The sequence below is a fragment of the Anabas testudineus genome, chromosome 7, assembly GCF_900324465.2.
Source record: "Anabas testudineus chromosome 7, fAnaTes1.2, whole genome shotgun sequence".
Classification (NCBI taxonomy): Eukaryota; Metazoa; Chordata; class Actinopteri; order Anabantiformes; family Anabantidae; genus Anabas; species Anabas testudineus.
In genome coordinates, this window is record NC_046616.1 from 25,294 (window position 1) to 47,500 (window position 22,207).

At 43.0% G+C, this 22,207-nt stretch overlaps 1 protein-coding gene across 9 annotated transcripts in view; it reads right to left on the reverse strand.

The window, feature by feature from the left end:
- Positions 1-22,207, reverse strand: part of cdk16 (cyclin-dependent kinase 16) — a 38,780-nt gene that overhangs the window by 14,922 nt on the left and 1,651 nt on the right. Inside the window, exons 1-13 of one of the 9 annotated variants that reach the window (XM_026367132.2) lie at positions 21,172-21,722; positions 20,536-21,075; positions 15,401-15,592; positions 15,052-15,192; positions 12,141-12,259; positions 4,845-4,973; positions 4,702-4,758; positions 3,398-3,512; positions 2,636-2,730; positions 2,488-2,550; positions 883-1,006; positions 313-433; positions 115-212 (exon numbers count right to left, since the gene is read on the reverse strand). In XM_026367132.2, the coding sequence (XP_026222917.1) occupies positions 115-212; positions 313-433; positions 883-1,006; positions 2,488-2,550; positions 2,636-2,730; positions 3,398-3,512; positions 4,702-4,758; positions 4,845-4,973; positions 12,141-12,259; positions 15,052-15,192; positions 15,401-15,592; positions 20,536-20,716 (1,435 nt within the window). In that variant the 5' untranslated portion in view covers positions 20,717-21,075; positions 21,172-21,722. Of the gene's footprint in view, positions 1-114; positions 213-312; positions 434-882; positions 1,007-2,487; positions 2,551-2,635; positions 2,731-3,397; positions 3,513-4,701; positions 4,759-4,844; positions 4,974-12,140; positions 12,260-15,051; positions 15,193-15,400; positions 16,873-20,535; positions 21,723-22,207 lie in introns of those variants that run through there. The other 8 variants (XM_026367136.2, XM_026367134.2, XM_026367135.2 and 5 more) reach the window with 8 other exon arrangements.

The following is a 22,207-nucleotide window of genomic DNA, read 5'->3' on the forward strand; positions in this document are numbered from 1 at the left end:
CCCACAAACAAAAAATAGAACAACAGGCAGCATTCCAGCAAATTCTGCCAAATTCATGAAACAGAAACTGAATGGTTCTCAGTGATGATGAAACAGAAGTTGAATGGTTCTCACCAAGCAGCTTGAAGATGAAGTGAAGTTCCTCCTCAACTGTGGAACCAGGAAACAGAGGTCGACCTGTCGCCATCTCGTAGAAGATACAACCTACGCCCCTAAAAAGAGACAAACAGGTGGGGAGAGAATGATCACTATGCCATAGTATTAGTACTAAAGTAATATCCCCAGTACTACAACAATACAACAGGTACTGACCACATGTCGATGTGGGTAGAATAGTCGGTGCTTCCCAGCAGGATGTCAGGGGGGCGGTACCACAGAGTCACCACCTCATTAGAGTATGTTTTCGTTGGGATCGACTTTGCTCGAGCCAGACCTGAAACACACACCTAAGTGACATCGTCACTGTCTTAAGGACACATGAGTAATCACATCACTAAGACAAAAAACACTCAAGCTACAGTATGTTCAAAAACAAGTGTCACCCGTCTGGGGACTGGTATCAGAGGTCTGGGGGAGGCCAGGTGGCTGATTTTGAGGCTTTGGTACAAGGAGAGCTGCAGCAGTTCAGGTGAGAGAGGAAGTGCTGGATAAGCAGTTGGACCACATCCCATTAGAAGAAATCCTCATTAGCTTTAATTTCTATTGTTTTTCTGAGTGAAACTGGTGTTTTCTGTGATTTGTGCTTAAGTAGAAATAAATATTAAACTTTAAGTTAGGACCAGTAGCAAAGTTTCCCTGTCAATATAACATCACTGTAACACGTTACGGGCTGCATCCATGTTACTGTGTCTGGTTAACCCAACCATAAACACACATACTCACCAAAGTCAGCCAACTTCAGCTCTCCTCGCTCATTAATCAGGAGGTTTTGTGGTTTCAGATCTCGATGGAGAACTTTCCTGCGGTGACAGTACGACAAACCTCGCAGCAATTGGAAAAGAAAGAGCTGAGAAAAACCAGCACAGTTACTGGAGAAAGGTACTGGCATAATGGGAGTACTCAATAAATCTAAATAAATCCAGTTCAAGTGAAAAACGCTGATGAGACAGTGACAGAATCTATTATGTTGTGGGACTTTTGATCTGCAGGAAAATGACAGGTGTATCACACAGAACATATAATTTTTGTCATGGTTCCAGCCTCGTTGCTGCTGGTGCTTCCTCCCGTGCTTTTATTTTGGCGGTTTCCTGTTTCCCTTTCCCGTTCTGGTCACATGCACTCACCTGATTGGTCACACCTGGTTTTCCCTCACAGTATAAATACCGGCCTGCTCACCTGTTTCCCCTGCCAGATAGTTTGTTCTCCATACCCGGACTCTATCCAGCGTTTCTTGTGGACTGATTTGTTTGGATTTCTCGGACTCTGCCTGATCTGGACCCTGTCTCTTGCCTGACCCCCTGTTGCTGTGAGTTCTGTTCATTCCCTGTCCCTTTCCCCTGCTCACAGTACCAGACCTGTACCTGTGCCTGCTTGATTCCCTTTCCCGGACCTGTACCCCTTCTACCCTGTCTACTCTGGATTACCCCCCACTGGACCAGCCTGACCTGACTCTGCCTCCCGTCTCCCCCTTTGGTTCAGTGAGTGTTTTCCCTGTTCTATGTTCTCCCTCGTTGTTCCCTTCCCCGCTCTGTTTCCGTTTGGATCTCCCTGTGCGTCGACCTGGATTGTCTTTTCGTTGTGGATCTTGCCTGCCGGACTTACCTCTGAACTGCCATAACCGTGTATGACCTGGATTACCCTTGACCTGAGTTTAGCCTTTTGGATTAATTGCTTTGGACATTGAATTTCATCACACTCTGTGACTGTTTTCTCATTGTGATTCTGTTACTCTGGTTACACTACTGGACACTCTCCACTGGTTCTCAGTCGCCACCATTCACCATCTCTATTGTCCTCCATTTTATCCATGTGCTCTCCGTTGGTCGGCCATCTTGGTTTTGACGTCACTTCCGGTTACCAACCAGACCACCATACTCACCCTACCTCATCTCCTCCCATCTAGTGACTGTTTCATTTAATTCATTGATTTACTGTGTTCTGTCGATATAAATTAAAGATTGACTACTCAGTTCTGTCCTGTCTGATCTCTGGCCATGGAGTCCATCCGGCAGCTCATGACAAATTTTACTTTTACGCATGTTTGTTTCTAATGCTCCTTTTGCTATCTAGGAGGTGTAAAACAGAATTAGAGGGCAAAGAGGATTGGATTAGATGAAATGGTTTATGACAAATGTGGGATTATCCAGGATAATCGCAGCTATATGCCGAGTTAGTTTTAACATTGATCTCTCACTGTTAGTTTGTAGGAGCCTGCATCCCTTCAAATGCTGGTCAGTCAACAGTGATATGTATGTATGTGTGTAGTGTAAAAACACAATTACAAATATCACTGATGATAACAAATGAATAAAAGTAAAATTTCCTCACTTTGACATTGTGATCATGGATCATGTTTCCGCAGTCGTCGAGGTACTGTTTCATATCTTTGTCCTGAAACACAACACACTGGTAACACACCCTAACCCTGTTATTTGGGGCAAGTGAAGTGGCTGGTTGATGGGTGTGTTTATCTCACCAGATACTCAAACACCAGCGTTAGTGATTTCTGGGTGTGGATTATGTCATGAAGAGTGACAATGTTGGCGTGTTTCAGATCCTTCAACAAAGACACTGAGGAAAAAAACAACAACATTAAAGTAATAATGTTTTTTAGGTTTATTGTTAGATTCTGTAAGTTCTTAAACCTTGTGTTGTGATTTTGTGCTTTATAAATAAACTGCACTGAAAGTTGAAATAATAATATTACATTTCACTGGCATGTCACACAGTGCTATATAGCAATCAATCAATCAGTTTAGTAAAACCATAAAAACATCATCAGATTCCACTGTCATAGCACTGTGGACCATCACCTCTAGCACTTTACTTTTCTTTGCTGTCTGGCAGCAGCAGTTTCTAGCAATCATGGAGGAGACGCAGGCAGCGGAAATGCATTACTGAAGCTGTGACAGTGAGGAGTTCAATCTGTCAGTTCACTTGGCAAACATTGGCTACCTGCCCAACGAAATGGACAAGATGCTGCTCCCGAACAGGACAAATATGGACTTTGCTCTGTGAATCTATTCTTTGTGAATACATGTATGAGCCAACACAGGGGCCATCGTGACCCTGGATTAAGTTAGGACGTCCTTGAAACGTCCTAACTTAATCAAATTGAAACGTCCTCTGTTTCTAAACTTTTAACAACCTGCTCAATACAAACTGTTGTATTAATACTATAGTACAGTATTAATATTATAGTATTAGTACTTGCAGTATAATATTAGCACTATAGTACCTTCTCTGATGGCAGTACATGGAGCTCCTTCTTCATGTTCCAGTCGAATTTCCTTCAGAGCCACAAGGTTTTCAGTCAGTTTACTGCGACCTTTATAAACTGTAGCATAGGTCCCCTGCAGACAGGTGAAAGACAGGTGACAGACACTTTTAAATCCTAACCCTAACCCTTCATGCTCATTTATATGACTTAACTTTTATTAGTGGCCCAGCAACACTCAGGGTTTGTACCTGTTACCAACTCTTGGCTGGTGGATCAGTTTCAGTCTCAATGAATCTGGTCTCTCTAGAATGGCATGGGGTTTTGGAGTTTTCCTTTGTCCTATTTGAGGGTCTAAGGACAGAGGATGATGTTGGTGTACAAACATTCAGGCCCGCTGATGAAAATTTGTCACTTGGGAGTTGGGCAACATAAACAATCTGAATAGTTGTGATTTAAATATCAGACTGTTCATTTCACTCAGTACTGGAGATTTAGGACTAGGTCTACAGGTGAGGACCAGGACCAGGACCACAGCTGAAGACAGGGAACAGGACTCAAATATTCTCATTTTGAGTCTTTAAATATTTGAAGAAGGTTGTTAGTTATTTGCTGACATAACCCAACCAGTTGTTTATCATGATAAACCAGATCCCAGTCTTAATCCAATTCGAATTTTGTTCATTACTTCTTTCCTGCTGCGGAAAGTAGTTGCAGTCCGAGTAGCATTTCTCCTCCAGCTTGTCATCACCTACAATTTGCTACAGGAAACTGAATCTGTGATCAGAATCCCTTATTATCATGTTATCAACACACATCAACTGTGTCTGAGTCCAAATCTTTTCTAAAATGTATAAAACCAGCAAAAGCCCATCACAGTTCATTCCCCTGTAATGAAAAGAATAAAATGAAACCAACCTGGAGGATAAATTTGTGGTCTCTAACCAACTATCCTCAGACTGAAAAAGCTACCTGGATGAGTAGTGAAGCACTTCGACCTAGCAAGTAGGAAGTCCAGTTACCGTGACTCAACTTACAGATAACTTAACCTGGATAACTGAGAACTTTCACCGACATATTCACCAGTAAAGTTTTGTATATCTGACATGCATGATGGGATATCTGGTTACCTGTGTAAAACACACACTGAATTGTCTTTACTGCGGCATTTTATATGCAGTGTAAATAGTCAAAGGTGTCTTAAAGAGGGCAGTGTTTCTGTGTAAAAATGACTAACAAACTCAGACCTCACTGAACAGAACCAGTCATTTAATGTGTTAGTTCATAAAACATTGTTAAACAGTTGCTCTGTCCTGTGTCCTCACCTCTCCCAGTTTGTCCAGTTTGACGTATGTTTCCAGTTTTCCAAAGCCAATCTCCGACTGCAGACACAGAGAGGAAACAGTTAAAACTACCAACATCAATAACAGAAATACAGCTGAAACATAGTAGAAGGAGGAGGCAGTACCAGAGACACTCTGCGTAGCCGCCTGCTGATTGGCTGCTCAAACAGAGTTGGACCAATGACATTAAACTTCTCCAGGTAGTCGTCAGGGAGACGAATATCGGCCGGCAATGAGAGACGTTTATTAATGTCCTGAAACAAAAATAAAGAGATTCAGGTTCTGACTTTATTACAGTCAACATAAAACTGAAATAGTTTACTCGATATGGGGACCACACCAAGACCACATGGAGTGAGAGAGTCCAAGTGGTCAAGGTATGGCAATTATAGCTGGACTAAGCTGGTTCAGGTATGTGGACAACACCTAAGTGAAATTCAAGATCCAGGTGGAGGAGGAGCAACAACTCAGTGCCAGAATCAACTCTGTCCCTAACCCTTGTAAGTCGCTTACTAAAATGTAGAATCAGTTTTGTGTGATACTTATTTGGGGACAATGATGAAATACAATTTAGACAGAGAAGACAGGGGGTACGAGAGGGACGTGATTGAAGCTAGACATGTAAATGTGGAAAAAAAAACCCTCAGGAGAGTGGAGACAATCTATCTCCAACTTATCTTGCTGCCCTGTCATCCATACCCAGTAAAATCAGACCACTTCACACATTCACCAAGAAGGCACGGTTAACGACAAACCTTATGGTCAATAATCTACATTTCTCAGTCACAAGGATACTGATTTTTCTTTGTACAGGAGTATTTCTAGTGTTTTATTGGCGCTTTATTACTTCTTCCACCTCTGGTTGTGTAAATCTCATGAAGTTGAAACTTCAACTTCCTAGAACACTCCTTTTCTCCTTAACTTTTGCCTTGTATATCACTTCCAAGCAACTGGGTGATGGTTCGTATGAAGAATAATCCAAGACATTTGCCCAAGGTTCACCACAACCAGGGCCATAGTGATGCAACGTAAAATCCTATTTACAACTCCTGTGTAAGGATACATTTAAATACAGTAAGATATCTAATAATAGCAATAATAATTCACACTGGAGTTAATGACACCAAATTACGCCAATTAGAAGTCACCAAAAGTGTGTAAGTTTGCAAAAGTGATGTTGGACTCCATAGTTTTCTCTGGACCCTTTACCAGTCTGAACAGTGACATCATTTAACCGCTGGCTGTCTAAGTGGTGTCCCGCAAACAATGTTGGCTACATAGACAACTGGAAAACTTTTTGGAGAAAACCTAGGCTGAATAGAAGAGATGGTATCCATCCCACTTTAGATGGTGCGCCTCTACTGTCTAGAAATATGGCAGAGTTTATTAGATGACCTAAACCCTGACATCTCAGAGCAGAGCCCAGGACACAGAGACAGTCTTACACACCTCTCTGCAGCGTCCTTACAGTGAAAAATTCTAAATATCAAAAACCAACACAAGAGGAGTGATTCATAAGAACTTAATAATAATAAAGAACAAAATAAAAGAAAACAATCAAACGTGGACTGTTAAATTTCAGATCTCTCTGGTCTAAATCCCTGTTAGTAAATTATTTAATAAGTGATAAGATCAAATCGACTTATTTTATCTTACTGAAACCTCACTGCAGTGGGAAGAATATGTCCATCTCAATGAGTCAATTTCCTTCTTGGTCGTCCTCTTGCCCTCCTGCCTGGCAGCTCCATCTCCAACATCCTTCTACCAATATATTCACTATTCCTCCTCTGAACATGCCCAAACCATCTCAGTCTGGCCTCTCTGACTTTGAGCAAGCTTTAGGCAACAGTGGAGAGGAGAAACTCCCTTTAAAGGAAGACACCTCCAGCAGAACCAGGCTCATAGTGGGCGGCCATCTGCCTCGACCGGTTAGGGTGAGCACATTTCACCAACGTCATACTTCTCTCATACATGTCCTGGACTACTCTGACGTACTTCTCTGCCACTCCCGACAACCTCATACAGTACCACAGCTCCTCCCTCGGCACCCTGTCATACACCTTCTCTAAATCTACACAGACACAATGCAGCTCCTTCTCTGTACTTTTCCATCAACATTCTCAAAGCAAAAATGGCATCAGTGGTGCTCTTACGGGGCATGAAACCATACTGCTGCTCAAGAATCTCCACCTTCTTCCTAAGCCTTCCACTACTCCTTTTACTTAAAAGTAAAAAAACAGTCCTGTTTGTTATCGTGTACCGTCCTCTTTTACACTACTCTAAATATAAATATATAAGAAATATAAAAAAGCCCTCCGTAAAGCTAGAACCACATATTATTTATCATTAACAGAAGCAAATAAGAACAACCCCAGGTTGTTCTCCATTAAGCAGACAGCATGTTTTTGGTGGACAAACAAAAAAAAAGGAAAATCTACACACTACCCAAAGTCCTCAAATCATGTGATTTATAGCGTTTGGTACCGTTTTAGTTCGGCCTATCTTATCTACACTTCATTGGCTCCCAGTGAAATTTCGCATTGATTTTAAAATACTACTTCTGACATTTAAAGCGTTAAAAGGTCTTGCGCCACAGTATCTAAGTGAACTGCTAGTGTCTTATGATCCACCACGCCTACTTCGATCAAAGGATGCTGGCTGCCTGTCAGTACCTCGTATCATAAAAACTACAGCTGGGGGCAGAGCCTTTTCTTACAAAGCCCCAAAGTTATGGAATAGCCTTCCAAATAGCGTTCGGGACTCAGACACAGTCTCAGTGTTTAAGTCTAGGCTGAAAACCTATTTATTTAGTCAAGCATTTTGTAAATAGATCTGGGAAGGACTCATGGACGTAGAGCATTATGGTGAACTGGTATGTTTAGATGCTGTCTTCCCAACTCTCACTGATCACTCAGGTTTGTTGATGGTGAAGTGTTCGGTTGCTCTACATCCCAGGGAGCCCTCATGTCTGTGTTTCCTTCTGGTCCACCCTTTTAGTTAGGCTGTCATAATTAGTCCTGCCGGAGTCCCTGCTGCACTATTCTACATATACATTCGCCTCAAACTTTATCCAACTGTGAATACAACTAACTGCCATCTCTCTCTTTCTCTACCTCTCTATTTCCCTCTTCCTGTCTCTCTGTCGAGCTACACGTCATTTCACCCTCTGCCCTCTGGACCTGTCTGACTCGTCCTGATGCCCAACTTCTGGCTGGAGATCTCGTCGCTCGGATCCACCGTCTGCCCTATGGGATGCATATGGAGACTGGAGTTTGTCACACACTACTATGAAGTCGATCTTGGCCTCGGCGGACGTCGGCAGCAGTTTCTCGGAGGTCTCGTCTCAACGCTCGATAGTCCAGGAATGGAACAAGACTGCCTGCAATTAACTAACTGGACTCCACATTAACTTAAAGACATTAACTATTATATTGGACTGCCTGCTGCCTACATAGCATGTAATCACCCATATGAGGATGGGTTCCCTGTTGAGTCTGGTTCCTCTCAAGGTTTCTTCCTGCTGCCTTCTCTGGGAGTTTTTCCTTGCCACCGTCGCCCTCGGCTTGCTCATCAGGGACAATCTCATTTCATGATTCATACACATTCACTGTTCATGTTCTGTTCTTTGGTTGTGTAAAGCTGCTTTGTGACAATGTCAATTGTAAAAAGCGCTCTACAAAATAAAATTGAATTGAATTGATAGACTGAGCTCCTCTCTTCTATCCATTCAAATTCTACCATTTCATGACATTAACTTTGTGTCTCCCCTTTTTTCTCCTCTGCAGGTATCCTCCTCCTTGGAGCTGTACATCTCCAGAATCCCATTACTGGTCCTACCAACCTCCTGTCCAGTGCTTTTGCTGCTTGTTGTTGTTGTTGTTTTTTGTTGCCTGCTGTTCTGTTCTTTTCCATTCACCTCAACTGGTCGAGGCAGATGGCCACCCACGCTGAGCCTGGTTCTGCTGGAGGTTTCAACAAGTGAGGTACAAAGCAAGCAAATATCTAAGCCTAGGAAACAAACTTTAAAGTAAAGTGCTCTAGAAAGAGCTGTCTTAGTTTCATATGGTATAAGTGCAAGATTTTTTTAAGGTTTTTTTTCAAGTTCAAGTGCGGAGAAAGTTGTTGAAGAGTTCTGTTTTCAGAAAGTTTTTGAAAGTTGAGTGTGCGGCAACTGAGAGTGCAGAGGTGGGTAGGTTGTTCCACCACAGAGTTGAAAAGTTTTGCCTGGGATCTTTGGAGGCAAAGTGAGGGAACACAAGACCTGGATGAGGGAGTTCAGGTAGGTGCTGTGGAGTTGACCAATCTGTAGGTAAGGGTCAGGGCTTTGAACCCGATGCAGCAGCTACAGAAAGCCAGTGCACAGAAAAGTAGGTAAAAAGTAGATCATTCCTAGAAAGGAAGTCAGTTGATTGAAAACTACTCGTTCAAGGGTCTTGGCCAGGTATGTAAAAAGAGATATAGGTCTGTAATTCTCCAGAAGGGAGGGGTCAAGATTCAATAAATAAATCAATACCAGGTAAAGTGACTACAGTATATCGCACTATTACCCTTAAAATACAGTATTGCACATGATTACGGCAGATGGACGCCAAATGTACATTGTTAGTAGTATTGATTGTAGAGACAGACAGCAGAAGAAAGAAAAGATCTAGAAATCTCTCCCTCACACAGCAAGGGCGGATCAGTCCATCACTGAAGCTGGTCTCCAGGGCAGACAGGGCATCCTTCTGTCCCCCACCTCCCTCACTGAGTCCAGAGGACAGCTCAGGACAGAGCTGGACTTCTTGATGACCTTATCCACCTTTTTCTCTCTCTGATGCTGCTCCAGCAGACCACACAGTACAGCACGGCTGATGTCACCACAGAGTCATAGAAGGTCCTCAGGAGTGTTCCCTTCACCCCAAAAGACTGCAGTCTCTTCAGGAGGTAGAGCCGGCTCTGGCCCTTCCTGTACAGTGTGTGTGTGTGTATTATAAGTCCAGCCCAGTTTTTTGTTCAGGTAAACACCCAGTTACTACTCTCTTAATATCCATTTCCTAGATGTTCACTGGCAAGGGGAGAGTAGACCAACATCTGGTCAGTTCTCTGTACTCCACTTTGTCATCGTTAGTGATGAACCCAACAATCGTAGAGTCATTGGAAAACTTCTGCAGAACACACAGAACATAGTGCTGTGTCTGAAGTCCCCAGTGTAGACGGTGAGCTGATGTACGGGCAGGCTTCAAAGAGAGAGGGCAGAGACTATCCAGACAAGTAAAAGGTGTGGTGCACAATTTGTCAGTGGCTGTGTCTGTGTCAAGGGTAGAGGGGACTTGTGTTGCGGGTAGGGTAACAGAGACCAGGGAAGAAAACTGTTAAGGATTGAGAGTCCTGAGGTTGTGTGGAGTGGAAGAGGAGTAGGATTATGTAAAGTTTAGGAAAGAGAGACTGTGAGTTGAATGAAGAAGCGATCTCATGTAGAGGATACATGTAGAGGAGTGACTGCGATGTTGTCTGTGGTGCAGTTCTGGGTAGGAATGGGGGTCCAGGTGGTTGCCAGCTCTGTGTGTCGGAGGAGTGGAGACCAGTCTCAGGTCAAACTGGTTCGGAAGCGGGAGAGCAGCATGTCAAACTCATCACAGAAGTTTCCCAGCATGCCCAGTGGTCAATAGATCACAATCAAGTGGACTGTGATATTCCAATGATGAGACTGCTGAGGGGTGCTGTTGGGGAACACTTCCAGATATCACTGATGAGCAGCCCCACCCCACCTCTGCGTACTGATGGGTGAGGGGTGTGAGAAAAGGTGAAATCAGCGGAGAGTGCAGGTGGGGTGGCCGTGTTCGGTGGAGTGATACAGGTCTCTGTAAGTGCCAGTAGCCGAACAGCTGACCGTGTAGCAAAGGTTGGAATAAAGTCAGCCTTATTAACTGCAGACTGGCAGTTCCACAGAGCAAGAGAAAAAGAAGTAGGGGTGTTAAGAGATCTGGGTGGAGGTGCGCAGGTGGAGAAGTTGTCATCTTCTGACAGAGCAACACTTCCTGCGTTTGAGAAGGAGAACCGAGATTTACTGAAAACACATAGTGAAGAAACAGATATAGAGATAGGGCGTGCTGAGATGAGAGGGGGAGAGGGAAAGGAAAAGAAAAGAGAAGGAAGCTTAGCAAAGAGAAATACAAAAGATAAAAAGAAGGTGTCCTTGCACGGTGGACTCGCATGGGTAAACTCATGTCTTTACCCAAGTAGGTCTTTCCCACAAAGAAGGCTGAACACAAGTGTTGACGCCCCAGCCCAACAGGTGTCTTAGGGTACTTTCACACCTACAGGGTTTAGTTCGATTAAATTGAAATCAAGTTACTTTTCCCTCTTGGTGCGGTTTGTTTGTCTGTTGTGAACACGGTAATCGAACTCGAGTGCACACCAAAACAACTGCAACGAGACCCCCAAAAAGAGGTGGTCTCAATCCGCATCATCTTGTGAACTCTGGTGCAGTCCTCCTGGTGAGAAAGCGAACCGAAAAAGGGGACCAAACGCAAAACCCCTTGTTGAAGCCAAACTAATTTGGGTGCTTTTGTTAGGCCAAAGTTGTAAATGCTCATTGATTACTACAGTGAAACTAGCAACCACTAACAACAACAGATTAAGTATTCAAGTCACCAGTACAGAAAACTCAGCTACCCCTGAAACAAGCAAACAAATTCAGAAAGCACTTGTTCAGTATATCTCCTGTCCTAGTTGGATGCCTCAATTCAATTCAATAAATTATAAATTTAATTAAACTGAATTCCTAGTCGCTTTCAATATAAGCGTCTGATAAATAAGTAAATGTAAATTTTAAAAAAGAGATAAAGGTATAGCTGTCAGAACGCTAACTGTTAATCACTGATGGCTGCAGAAACTTCACAAAGAAAGATACACAAGCAGGAACACAAGACAACTCAAGGATGAGTATCAATCTCATAAATGGTCAGTCACACTTGCAGTTATCATGTTTGTTTGGACAGATTCCTCTGATTCCTAGACCACTTCAGCAAGTGGTTTGAGTGCTTGGATCACAATCCGTCTTGGGGGCCCTTTACACTTCTGTTTAGATTTGTCCTCTTGTGAACTAATCACTCGTACAACATATCAGTTGTAAACGAGGTCATACTCAGCAGGAGACAGAAATTGGCAGGACTGAAAAGAGCAAACTGGTTAGTTTTAAGTTGTTAGTTAACTTTGGGGAAAATCTTTTTACCAATATCTCGACAAAGTGTTTTGGAATGAAGAAATGTTGAGTGGTGGAGCAATGTGTCTGGCTGATGGAGAAAAGTAACACGAGTTGCTGGTTTTAGTGGCTGCGTCGTAACTAATGCGATTTATAAAATGACTAAAGTTTTCCTTTAACTGAAACTACACTCTGTACATGTGCTATTATTGGTTTTGTATAGACGTGTGCGCACCTCTGTAGAGATCTTCTTGTTCCTCAGTCGAACACAAACTGGACTTTGGACATCGTCTGAAGAAGAAGCCGGATCACTTTCTCCATCTGAACTCATCCTCACATCCTCAGGGACAATCTCTAAAAGTACACAAATAGAGTTTTACACAGCAGCAGTTCTACATTGATATTAACACTTACCAACCTGCCAAATACTGGTAAATTTAGGAAGAACTTTTGAAGTAGTATTGAAAATTAAAAGAAAGTCTACGATAAGAGGTGGTGTAATATGTGGCTGTATTTGCAGCACACACATTTCTTGCTGATGTGTGTGCATGCTGCTGATTAAAAACTTTCAACATTGAGTGAGTTAGAGAAAATTAAGACATGTCTCATGTATATACATTGCCTATAAAAATTATTCACCCCCTTTTATGTTTCATCATTTTATTGACATTTCAAATCACTCATGGTCAATAAAGGTTGGCAATTTTAACAAAGAAATTTCTGAAAAATACCTCATTAATGTCAAAGTGAAAACTGGTTTCTACAAAGTAATGTCAATTAAAATATATATGGTAAAATCAGTGTTTGCATTAATGTTCACCCCCTTCAGGACAGTATTTAGTAGATGCATGTTTGGCTGCAAATACAGCATGGAGTCTATATGGATAGGTCCCAATTTCCAGATAACTTCACCTGGACTACTGAGGATCATCACCGACATCTCTCTGATTACAGTTAACTCGATCTCGAACTTGATGTAAGTAATTACATTGTTCTGTGAAGTATCAAATTGTTGTGAAATTTAGTTTATTTGACAGGGACTGTGCAACAGGGGCCCACTACTACCTACTGTAAGTTGGTCACCTGTATCTCACTTATAAGTCGCTCTGGATAAAAGTATCTGAAAATTGACTAAATGTAAATACATTTTATAAATCATGTTAATAAGTTATTCAAATCACTGAAACAAGATAGAGAACATCAGTTATAAATAATATTATAAATAACTTGTTATACCCCACAAAAAACTTTGTTGAATGGTTTAGTCCTGTATGCGCTTCATGTGGGATTGAATTGTTACACTACACTTTAAGCTGCTATCTTGGTTAGGCTTCCTTTTAAAAAAGAAAATTAAAACTGAAGCTTCACAGTTAATTACATTTTAACAAGAAAAAAGCTTGATGTTGAAATGATAATATGACAAAAATGCACAGTAGCATTTATTCACTACTTAACTGTAGTATCATATTATTCATGTGGTGGTGAAGCACAAGTTCTTCAAAATTGTACTTAAAGTGAATATAAAAAGTCTACACTCACAAATGCCAGGTTTTTGTCAAAAAAATGAGACCAAGATAAATCATGTCAGAATTTTTTCTACTTTTAATCTTATCTATAACCTGTACAACTCAACTGAAAAGTGGGGGTGACTATAACACTATACACACTATAAACCCTCTTATAACTGCTGATGTCTCTGTGTTCAGAACTAAGCAATCACATTCAAAATCATGTTAGGTGGGAGTCAGTTACATCTTCAATCTTTTAAAGTGCCTCTAATTAACCCCGATTAAAGTTCAGCTGTTATAGTACAGTTTTCCTGACATTCTCTTAGTTGCATCTTACAGCAAAAGCTATGGTCCGTAGAGAACTTTCAAAGCATCAGAGGAATCTCATTGTTAAAAGGTATGAGTCATAAGGGTACAGAAGACTTTCCAAAGCATTACATATACCATGGCACACAGGGAAGACAGTCATCTTCAAGTGGAGAAAATATGGCTCAACAGTGACATTACCAAGAACTGGACGTCCCTCCAAAATTGATGAAAAGGCAAAAAAAAAAGTGGTCAGGGAGGCTGCCAAGAGGCATACAGCAACATTAAAGGAGCTGCAGGAATTTCTGGCAAGTACTGGCTGTGTAGTACCTGTAACCACAATCATAATTCTTCGTATGTTTGGACTATGGGGTAGGGTGGCAAGACGGAAGTCTTTTCTTACAAAAAAAAAGAAAAAAACAACTGGCTGAATTTTGCAAAAACACATTTGAATTCTCCCTGTAGCATGGGAAAATGTTTAATGGTCTGATGAAACCAAGGTTGAGCTTTTTGGGTCATAATTCTAAAAGGTATGTTTGGTGCAAAAACAACATTGCACATCACAAAAGAACATCATATCCACAGTGAAGCATGGTGGTGGCATCATCATGCTTTGGTGCTATTTTTCTTCAGCTGGAATTTGGGCCTTGGTCAAGGTGGAGGGAATTATGAATACTTCCAAATATGTCAATATTGGCAGGAAACCTTCAGGCTTTTGCTAGAAAGCTGAACATGAAGAGGCACGTCTTTCAGCATGACAACGGCCCAAAGCATATCCAAATCTACAAAAGAATAGCTTCGTTAGAAGAAGATTAGTTTTGGAGTGGCCCAGACCAGAACCTAACTGAAAATCTGCGGGGTGATCTAAAGAGGGCTGTGCACAGGGGATGCCCTCACAACCTGATAGATGTTTGATGAAACAGAAGTTTTTCTGCCAGGAAGAGTGGGCAAATATTACCAAGCCAAGATGTGCCAAGCTCATAGACTTACCCAAAATGCTGAGGGCTGTAATAAAATCAAAGTAACAGCAACAGTATTAGTAGGATGTGCACACTCATGCAACCATATTATTTTAGTTTCTTCTTTGTACCCCCCCCGCCCCAAAAGAAAGATTTAAGTTTGCTTTTCAGTTGAGTTCTACAGACTATAGGTCATATTAAAAGGTAAAAAAACATTCTGAAATTATTTATCTTGGTCTCATTTTTTGGGGTGTGTAGACTTTATTTCCACTGTAGGTACAGAACTTTCCTCTATCAAACAGCAAATTGATTGAGAAGTTCTGGGTACTGAGAAAAGTTCCTCTGCTTCCAAAGAATAAGGAACCTTAAGTACCTAGTCTGTTGTGGTTCAGGTAGGAGCTCAGGCTGCGTCCAAGGCCTCGAGACTTCCTGTTGCCATACGACTGAAGAAGAGACTGAACAGAAGAAGAAGATCCTCGAACCTTTAAGCCAGCAGAAGAACGTAGAGACACCTCTGTGGGTTGGAAAAGAAGAAAATTAGTACAGAAGATTGATTTGATCAAAAATAAATTGTAGTAGTTTCAAATGTATATCAGCACTTTATAGCTCATTGATAAGTTTACAGATACAAATATGTAGACGCTGCATCAAACACTGTTGTACTGACACTGATTATTAAGACCATAAGACCACAACCATAATAATCTATCAGCTTATCTCACCTGAGTCGCTGTGTGATGTCACTTCCTGGCTGATGCTGTCACTCAACGTCCTGTCACCTCCCCCACCCACCCCCCTCCCCAGAGTGAGCGAAAGCTGCCGTTTGATCTTTCTCATCCTCTCCATGAGAGGGGGTCGAGGGGGCAGAGGGGGGTGTGGTGCTGTGGGTGGTGGGGCGGCCAGCCTGGAGACACCTGGACAGGTAAATGCATTAAGTTAGGGGTTTGCAAGGGTTAGAGTTAACTCTATAAGGCTTTTATGTGTAGACCCAAAAGACTCAGATACCCAGGGTTAGTTGTGACAGTTTTATTTTGAAAAGACAAAGGAAGTGATAACGTAAGTTGACATAGGTGATGGCACGCAGTGCATGCCACTTAGTTTTCTGTCTGACCTCATCCTGTGAACCCGTTTTTAAGCCCCAAAGGGGGCATAATATGGACTCTTTAAACAACATCTTTCATTAAGCTGTATTGTCCAACACTATCAAAAAGTTACTGGAAAAGGCTAATTTGACAAAATTTAGTTATTTATAGTTTACTTTAGACAACATCTATGTGGTTTTGTGTAGACATACATATGTGGTGCCTTTTTCTCCACTAGAGGTAAGCAGATTGCCAAGTGAGAGACAACTTGCACAAAAATACAAAATAAAGAAGGTAGAAAACAAAAACTTACTAAGTAGTGGAGAGAAATACAAAGGTGAGCAACAAAAAATGCAGTGACCACCAGAAAAAAAAGCAACAAAAAAATTACTGCACTGAAACAGGAAGAAGAGTTACAAAACTCATGGGACAGACAATCCAGGGTCCAGCATCCAAATTGGTGTCCTGGGAGAAGGTCCTGGTCCAAGAGCAGTATCAGAGAATACACAGAGGGTGAGACAGTGGAGGCAAGTAAAAATCCAAAACTCACTGTCTTTCGACAAGAGCAAGACAGAGGCAAGGTCCAGATCTGTAGAGAGTCGAAACACAGGCAAGACACGAAGAGTAGATCTTGAAGCTGACAATCTGGCAGAGTAACTAGAGATGAGATGGTGGTTATAAAGGAGAGAGCAGGGCACAGGTGAAACCAATCAATGTAATTAGACTTTCGTGTTGATTTCATGCTGCCTTGGATTTTGGTCAGATTTGATGTGCAACTAGATTTGCAGCTAGTTAACTTGTTGTTTTCTATTCCAAAGTAAAGCTGAACTTTTGACCAGAGAGTGATCAATGATTAGCTTTTAACATTAGCCATGCAAGGATACCTAAATTAGGGTTTTTGCTACTGGTATCTGGCATTCAGTTCTAATTTAGAACTTAATTTCAAATCCCAACCCTAACTGATAGCATGTTAGCATCGCAATGCTAGCTTAAAATACCATCTTTGCTGTACTCTGTATTCAATGTATATGCAGTGCTGTCTACATTTGTTGTTGTTTTTGTTGCCTGCTGTTCCTTTTCTCTGTCCTCTTTCCACTCACCCCAACCGGTCGAGGCAGATGGCCGCCCACCATGAGCCTGGTTCTGCTGATGGTTTCTTCCTCTAGATGGAGTTTTTCCTCTCCACTGTTGCTTACTAGCTCTAGATTCATTTGTCCACACCACACTTATACTTGGACTGTGTCTTCCCTGTAGATCCTTCTGAATTAATTTCAGTAATTAATTCATCTAAACCAATCTAGCCACAGGGGTTGCAAGCCAGTGACTTCTGTGCCGGTCCCAAGCCCGGATAAATAGAGAGGGTTGCGTCAGGAAGGGCATCCGGCGTAAAAATTGCCAAAAACAATCATGCGAATCGTCCATAAGACTTTCATACCGGATCGGTCGAGGCCCGGGTTAACAACAACCGCCACCAACGCTGTTAACCTACAGGGTGCTGGTGGAAATTTGACTACTGTTGGTCGAAGAAAGAGGGGAGGCAGAAGGGTTCGTGGTCAGAGAGAGAAGGGAAAAGGCAGGAGCATAGGTTTGAGAATAGGGACTCTTAACGTTGGCACGATGACAGGGAAAGGCAGAGAGCTGGCAGACATGATGAAGAGAAGGAAGGTAGATGTTGTGTGTGCAGGAGACAAGGTGGAAGGGCAGCAAGGCACGTAGTATTGGAGGAGGATACAAACTGTTCTACCATGGTGTGGATAGGAAGAGAAACGGGGTAGGAGCGATCCTGAAGGGGGAGTTTGTGAACAATGCCCTAGAGGTGAAAAGAGTCTCAGACAGGGTGATGAGCCTAAAGCTAGAAATTGAAGGGGTGATGGTGAATGTAGTCAGTAGGTATGCTCCACAAGTTGGCTGTGAGTTAGAAGAGAAGGAGAGATTCTGGAGTGAGTTTGATGAGGTCGTAGAGAGTATCCCCAGAGGAGAGAGAGTAGTTGTTGGAGCTTTAATGGGCATGTTGGTGAGGGCAACAGAGGTGATGAGGAGGTGATGGGCAGGTTTGGTGTGAGGGAAAGGAATCCGGAAGGACAGATGGTGGTGGACTTTGCTAAGAGGATGGAAATGGCTGTAGTCAACACTTACTTCCAGAAGAGAGAGAGGAACAGAGTGACATACAGAAGTGGAGGTAGGAGTACACAGGTGGACTACATCCTATGTAGACGAGGTCATTTGAGAGAGGTTAGTGACTGCAAAGTGGTGGTAGGAGAGAGTGTAGCCAGACAGCATCGCATGGTGGTGTGTAAGGTGACTCTGGAGGTCAGGAAGAAGAAGAGAGAGAAGACAGAAAAGAAGACCAAGTGGTGGAAGCTAAAGAATGAGGAAACTTGTGAGGAATTCAGGCAGAAGTTGAGACAGGTTCTGGGTGGTCAGGATGAGCTTCCAGATGACTGGGAAACTACAACAGAGGTTATTAGGGAAACAGGTAGAAAGGTGCTAGGTGTGTCATCTGGAAGGAGGAAAGAAGGTAAAGACACTTGGTGGTGGAATGAGGAAGTACAGGAATACATCCAGAGGAAGAGGTTGGCTAAAAGGAAGTGGGATGTAGAAAGGACTGAGGAAAGTAGACAGGAGTACAAGAACAAGGGTGACACGCAGAACTGCAGCAACTACCGAGGAATAAAGTTGATGAGCCACACAATGAAGCTGTGGGAAAGAGTAGTGGAAGCCAGGCTTAGGAAGAAGGTGGAGATTTGTGAGCAGCAGTATGGTTTCATGCCCCGTAAGAGCACCACTGATGCCATTTTTGGCTTGAGAATGTTGATGGAAAAGTACAGAGATGGTCAGAAGGAGCTGCATTGTGTCTTTGTAGATTTAGAGAAGGCGTATGACAGGGGGCCGAGGGAGGAGCTGTGTTACTGTATGAAGTTGTCGGGAGTGGCAGAGAAGTACGTCAGAGTAGTCCAGGACATGTATGAGAGAAGTATGACGGTGGTGAGATGTGCTGTAGGTAAGACACAGGAGTTCAAGGTGGAGGTGGGACTACACCAAGGATCAGCTTTGAGTCCCTTCTTGTTCGCTATGCTGATGGACAGGCTGACAGATGAGGTCAGACAGGAATATCCCTGGACCATGATGTTTGCGGATGACATTGTGATTTGAAGTGAGAGTATAGAGCATGTGGAGGAACAGCTGGAGAGGTGGAGGTTTGCTCTGGAAAGAAGAGGCATGAAAGTAAGTTTTAGTAAGACAGAATACATGTGTCTAAACAAGAGGGATCAAGGTAGAAGCGTTAGGTTACAGGGGGCTGAGGTGAAGAAGGTGCAGGAGTTGAAGTACTTGGGGTCAACAGTTCAGTGTGATGGGGAGTGTGGAAAAGTGGTGAAGAGGCGAGTGCAGGCGGGTTGGAGCGGGTGGAGGAAAGTGTCAGGAGTGTTGTGTGACAGAAGAGTGTCAGCAAGACTCAAGGGACCGGTGTACAAGGCAGTGGTGAGACCAGCTCTGCTCTATGGGTTAGAGACAGTAGCAGTGAGAAAGAGACAAGAGGCTGACATGGAGGTATCAGAGATGAAGATGTTGAGGTTCTCCTTAGTAGTGACCAGGTTAGACAGAATAAGGAACGAGCACATCAGAGGGACGGCTCACGTTGCCTTTGTTAGTGACAAAGTCAGAAAGGCCAGACTGAGATGGTTTGGACATGTGCAGGGGAGGGATAGTGAATATATTGGTAGAAGGATGTTGGAGATGGAGCTGCCAGGCAGGAGGGCAAGAGGACGACCAAGAATGAGATATATGGACGTGTTAACAGAGGACATGAGGTTGGCTAGTGTTAGGGTAGAAGATGTTCATGATAGAGTGAGGTGGAGAAGGATGATTCGCTGTGGCGACCCCTGATGGGAAAAGCCGAAAGAGAAGAAGAAGAATTAATTCATCTAAACCATCAACATGTCTCTTAGACCCTATCCCGACTAGACTGCTCGAAGATGTCTTACCTTTGACCAGCACGTCTATATTAGATCAGATCAATCTATCTTTACAAACAGGCTGCGTACCGCAGGCTTTTAAGGTTGCTGTAGTCAAACCCTACTCAAAAAGCCTACTCTGGACTAAGGGGTTTTAGTAAATTATAGACCAATATCCAAACTGCCCTTTAACTCTAAAATTCTTGAAAAGGTAGTTTCTAAGCAATTATGTGACCACCTGCGCAGGAATAACTTGTATGAAGATTTCCTGTCAGGATTTAGAGTACTTCATAGTACAGAAACATCACTGATAAAGGTCACTAACAATCTTCTATAAGCATCAGACAATGGTCTACTCTCTATTCTCATCTTGTTAGATCTTAGTGCTGCATTCGACACTATAGATCACAACATTTTATTACACAGACTGGAACATGTCATTGGGATCAAAGGAACAGCACTAGAGTGGTTTAAATCGTATCTATCAGATAGATTCCAGTTTGTACATATTAATGAGTCTTCCATGCACATCAATGTTCTGTGCTTGGACCAATTCTTTTCACTCTATATATATCCCCTTTCGGCAATATTATTAGGAAACACTCGATACATTTTCATTGCTATATAGATGATACCCATCTATGAAACCAGAAGAAACTAATCAATTAATCAAACTTCAATCTGCTTAAAAGACAAAGGCCTGGATATCCTCCAATTTTCTTATCCTAAATTCAGACAATACAGAGGTTATTTTGTTTGGTCCTAAAAATCTCAGAGACACTATGTCTAATCACATTCTTACCCTAGTAAACAGGCTCTTACCAAAACAATGACTGTTAAAACTTGGCCCGAAGGTGCCTCCCACCAGCTGCAAGACTGCTTTGAGAGAACCAACTGGGACATTTTTGATCACGCAGACCTGGAGGAGCACAGAGCAGCAGTCCTGTGCTATATCAAACACTGCACAGATACTGTTACTGTGGACAAGTGCATCCGGGTCCATCCCAATCAAAAACCCTGGATGACCAGAGAGGTCCAGCGACTGCTGCGGGACAGAAACACAGCCTTCAGGTCCGGTGACACGAACCTATACAGCTGTGCCAGAGCCAACCTGAAGAGTGGCATCCAACGGGCCAAACTGCTCTACAAGCAGAGGATTGAGGACAACCTCAGCACAAAAAACATGCGGCAAGTGTGGCAAGGGATCCAGCATTTAACAAACTACAGACCAAACCTCGCTGCTGTCGATGAGGACCCTTCACTGGCGGAGGAGTTTAACCTCTTCTTTGCCCGTTTCGAGGTGGAGCCACCAAAGATAGCTGCAGGCGCGGAGGTCTGTGAATCCAAGGAGGGATGCTGGACCTGATAGCATCAATGGTCAGGTCAGGACTACAGACCAGTTGCACTCACCCCAGTTATCATTAAATGCTTTGAGAAATTGGTACGTAATCACATTACCTCGTGCCTTCCATCTACACTGGACAGCTACCAGTTTGCATACAGGGCAAATAGATCCACAGAGGACGCCATCACCACCACTCTCCACACTGCTTTGTCCCACCTGGAGCAGCCTGGGAGCTACATGAGGCTGCTGTTTGTGGACTTCAGTTCTGCCTTTAACAACATCCTTCTTCACAGACTTGTGTCCAAACTAGAGGCCCTCAGACTCTCCACGTGCCTCTGGATTTTGGACTTCCTAACAGCACGCCCCCAGAGGGTTAGAGTAGGGTTCCATATGTCAACAGCCCTCACCCTCAGTACCGGCTCCCCAAAGGCTGTGTGCTGAGCCCCTTGCTCTACACCCTCTACACACAAGATTGCACCTCCATCCACCCCAGCAACACCATCATTAAGTTTGCTGATAACACCACAGTGGTGGGGCTCATCTCCAGGAATGATGAGTCTGCTTACCAGGACGAGGTAGAGCTGTAGCTCAATAGGTAGAGCAGTTGACTGCCGATCACAGGATTGGTGGTTCGATTCCCGGCTGCCACGTCACATGCCAAAGTGTCCTTGGGCAAGATGCTGAACCCCTAGTTGCCCGCGGTGAGTCAGCCATCGGTGTGTGCTTGTGTGTGTGAAGGGGTGAATGAGACGCAGTGTAAAGCGCTTTGAGTAGCAGCTAGGTAGAAAAGCGCTATATAAGTGCAGAACCTTTACCATTGTGGATACTGTGGATAGAAAGGTGCTCCAGAGAGTCACCACCAGAGCCCAGAAGATGAACTGTACAGTTCCTGCTGCCTAAAAAAAAGCACAAAATATTCTGCAGGACCCATCACATCCTGATCATTCTCTGTTCGAACAGCTGCCTTAAGGCAGAAAATGCAGAACAATTAAAACGAGGACAAACAGATTAAAAAACTGTTTTTATTCAAGAGCCATCGTGGCCTTAAACACTGCTAACATTTTTAAATCCGAGTGACAGATCGTTTAATTTATTTAAGGGAGCCGTGCAATAGCTGGATGTGAATTGATGTGTGTGTATGTGTAACTT